Consider the following 2,500-nt stretch of genomic DNA (forward strand, 5'->3'; position numbering starts at 1 on the left):
TGTGTGTGTGTGTGTGTGTGTGTGTGTGTGTGCGTGCGTGCGTGTGTGTGTGTGGTGCATGACAGCAGCAGGTGGTGATGGGTGTGGAGAGAGGTGGACAGCTGGATGGCTGGTGAGGTGGGGGTAGGAGGCATTTGAGTGGGGGGTACCTGAGAGTACTGGGATGATTTTATCGGTATATGTGGGTATTTCTATGTCTATGTCACTTGTCTATGCCTGTCCCTGTGTGTGTGTGTGTGTGTGTGTGTGTGTGTGTGTGTGTGTGTGTGTGTGTGTGTGTGTGTGCGTGTGTGTGTGTGTGTGTGTGTGTGTGTGTGTGTGTCTGAGTGTGTGTGTGTGTGTGTGTGTGTGTGTGTGTGTGTGTGTGTGTGTGTGTGTGTGTGTGTGTGTGTGTGTGCAGGAATGTGTGTGCGCATGCCCTATGTTTGTGCCTCCATGCGTTTGTGTGACTTGTGCACTTTGTGTGTGTGTGTCCACTCACCCTGTCTGACAAAGGTCTGGCTAGTGTCCAGGAGGATGTCGCAGCCCTCCACGATCATGCGCTCGATGGCCAGGTTCTTGCGGATGTTCTCCGTGTCACTCACCTCATCGTGCATAACCCTGCGGAGGACAGAAACGTGCTGATGCTCATAGTTCGTAGCCTCTTACTGCAGGTGGGCTCAACTACATTATTCCAACATTGGGTAACACTTTATTTTAATGGCTCACTGTTACAGTGGATCAACCACATTAGGTACAGTGTAATAACCAGTCTAACAATATTTAATACCATGTAATACCATGTACCAACCCTAACCCTAACCCCAGATGTATGTACAACATTGGTATGGTGTTACACTGGTATTACATTGTATTAAACATTGTTACACTGGTTATTACACTGTACCTAATGTGGTAGATCCACTGCAATAGTGAACCATTAAAATAAAGTGTTACCCTGCATTGCTATGACATTACCGAGAGCCAAAGGTAACAGATTAAGACATAGACATTACACTTTTGGTGACAGTAAGGTGATAACATAGGCTCTGCACTATGGAGTTAAACTGGGGACTGGACCCCCACAAGTCGGAGGAACCAGAGATGGCAGGGGGTCCGCAGAGACCATAGAGGGGAGTCATGGAGACGTCATCAGAAGCACTGAAACATCATTATGTACTGAATATCATACAACATTGTGTATTAAAATCCTTAAAGGGGTATGTCACTATTTTGGGGCTTAATACAGTTAAAATCGTTGGCCAGGGTTTATATAGGTGGTAAAGTGTCTTGCTACACGGATCCATTGACTATCACTAGCTTAGCGACATACTCCCTCTTTTAACTTGTCTTAAAGCAAGACAACGCTTAACATGAAAAATGAGACACTTTACCACCTTTATAAACCCTGGCCAACGATATGAACTGTATTAAGCCCTAAAATAGTGGCATACCCCTTTAAGGTGTGTGTGTGTGTGTGTGTGTGTGTGTGTGTGTGTGTGTCAGTGCTTGACACTAACTTTTTCGCTTACCAGCCATTTTGGCTAGTGGTTTTCCTGACTCACTAGCCATTGGGCCTTTTCACTAGCCATAATTTTCTTAACCATCATAGCAGCTTTAATTAATTATATAATAGGCTGTAGGCCCTATAATGTAGGCTAATATAATATAATATAGGCCTAATATAATATAATATAATATAATATAATATAATATAATATAATATAATATAATATAGGGCAATTAGAATTGTTAGGCCTATTAACTGGTCCATGCATGCATGCTATGCAAAGAACAGATTTACTGATCTGAGGAATGGCATAGCCTATAGTAGGCCTATATTTAGGCTACCATGCAGAAACACCAAGCACAGTGTTGTGGAAGGGCACAAATGTAGGCCTAAGCTACACGAGAGCAAAATATTTTTGTCTTTAATCTGGAGGGACTTCTTCATATCATATAGGCCTATCTGTGGAGGTCGCCGTCCAAATTCATGCGCAAAGTAGATAGCCTAAAGTCATTGCCAAGTTGGCCGGTCCTCGGACATGGAAGTGGAATAACACCTCTTCTGGAATATTTGCTTATAAAAGTATCCACTAGAAAGCACACACAGATGCGGTAACTACAGAAGGGGCTACGACTTCCTTTCATTCCGTTTAATAGTGAGTTGTTTAAAATACAAACGGGCGAGACGGGCACCTGCGAAGGGACATGCAATGGGATGCTTTTGTGCCGTCTGGAAGGCTACTACTGCGCGTTTTTTAAGAACGGTTTGACAGTCGGGAACAACAGCACAAGAAACATGGAGGAATATTAAGGTATGAAGACACAGGCAAATCAGAAAATAATTTAAACCAAACATTATTAATGCCGCATGTGTCCTTGTCTTATCACTGCGCTAATCAGTCTTGAGACTTTCACAAGAGTAAGACAGACTGACATGTTTTCCTCTCGCATTGGTCATTTTAATGACCACTACTACTAAGTGTCAACAGGTCAGTTGAGATGAACTTCGCTACTT

General features: G+C 43.2%; 1 protein-coding gene across 1 annotated transcript in view; it reads right to left on the reverse strand.

Annotated features, from left to right (window-relative positions):
- rasgrf2b (Ras protein-specific guanine nucleotide-releasing factor 2b) overlaps nucleotides 1-2,500 on the reverse strand; it is a 116,210-nt gene that overhangs the window by 53,188 nt on the left and 60,522 nt on the right. The window contains exon 9 of the mRNA XM_063193699.1: nucleotides 482-600. Within this exon, the coding sequence (XP_063049769.1) occupies nucleotides 482-600 (119 nt within the window). The remainder of the gene's footprint in view (nucleotides 1-481; nucleotides 601-2,500) is intronic.

The sequence above is a fragment of the Engraulis encrasicolus genome, chromosome 3 (assembly GCF_034702125.1).
Source record: "Engraulis encrasicolus isolate BLACKSEA-1 chromosome 3, IST_EnEncr_1.0, whole genome shotgun sequence".
Lineage (NCBI taxonomy): Eukaryota > Metazoa > Chordata > Actinopteri > Clupeiformes > Engraulidae > Engraulis > Engraulis encrasicolus.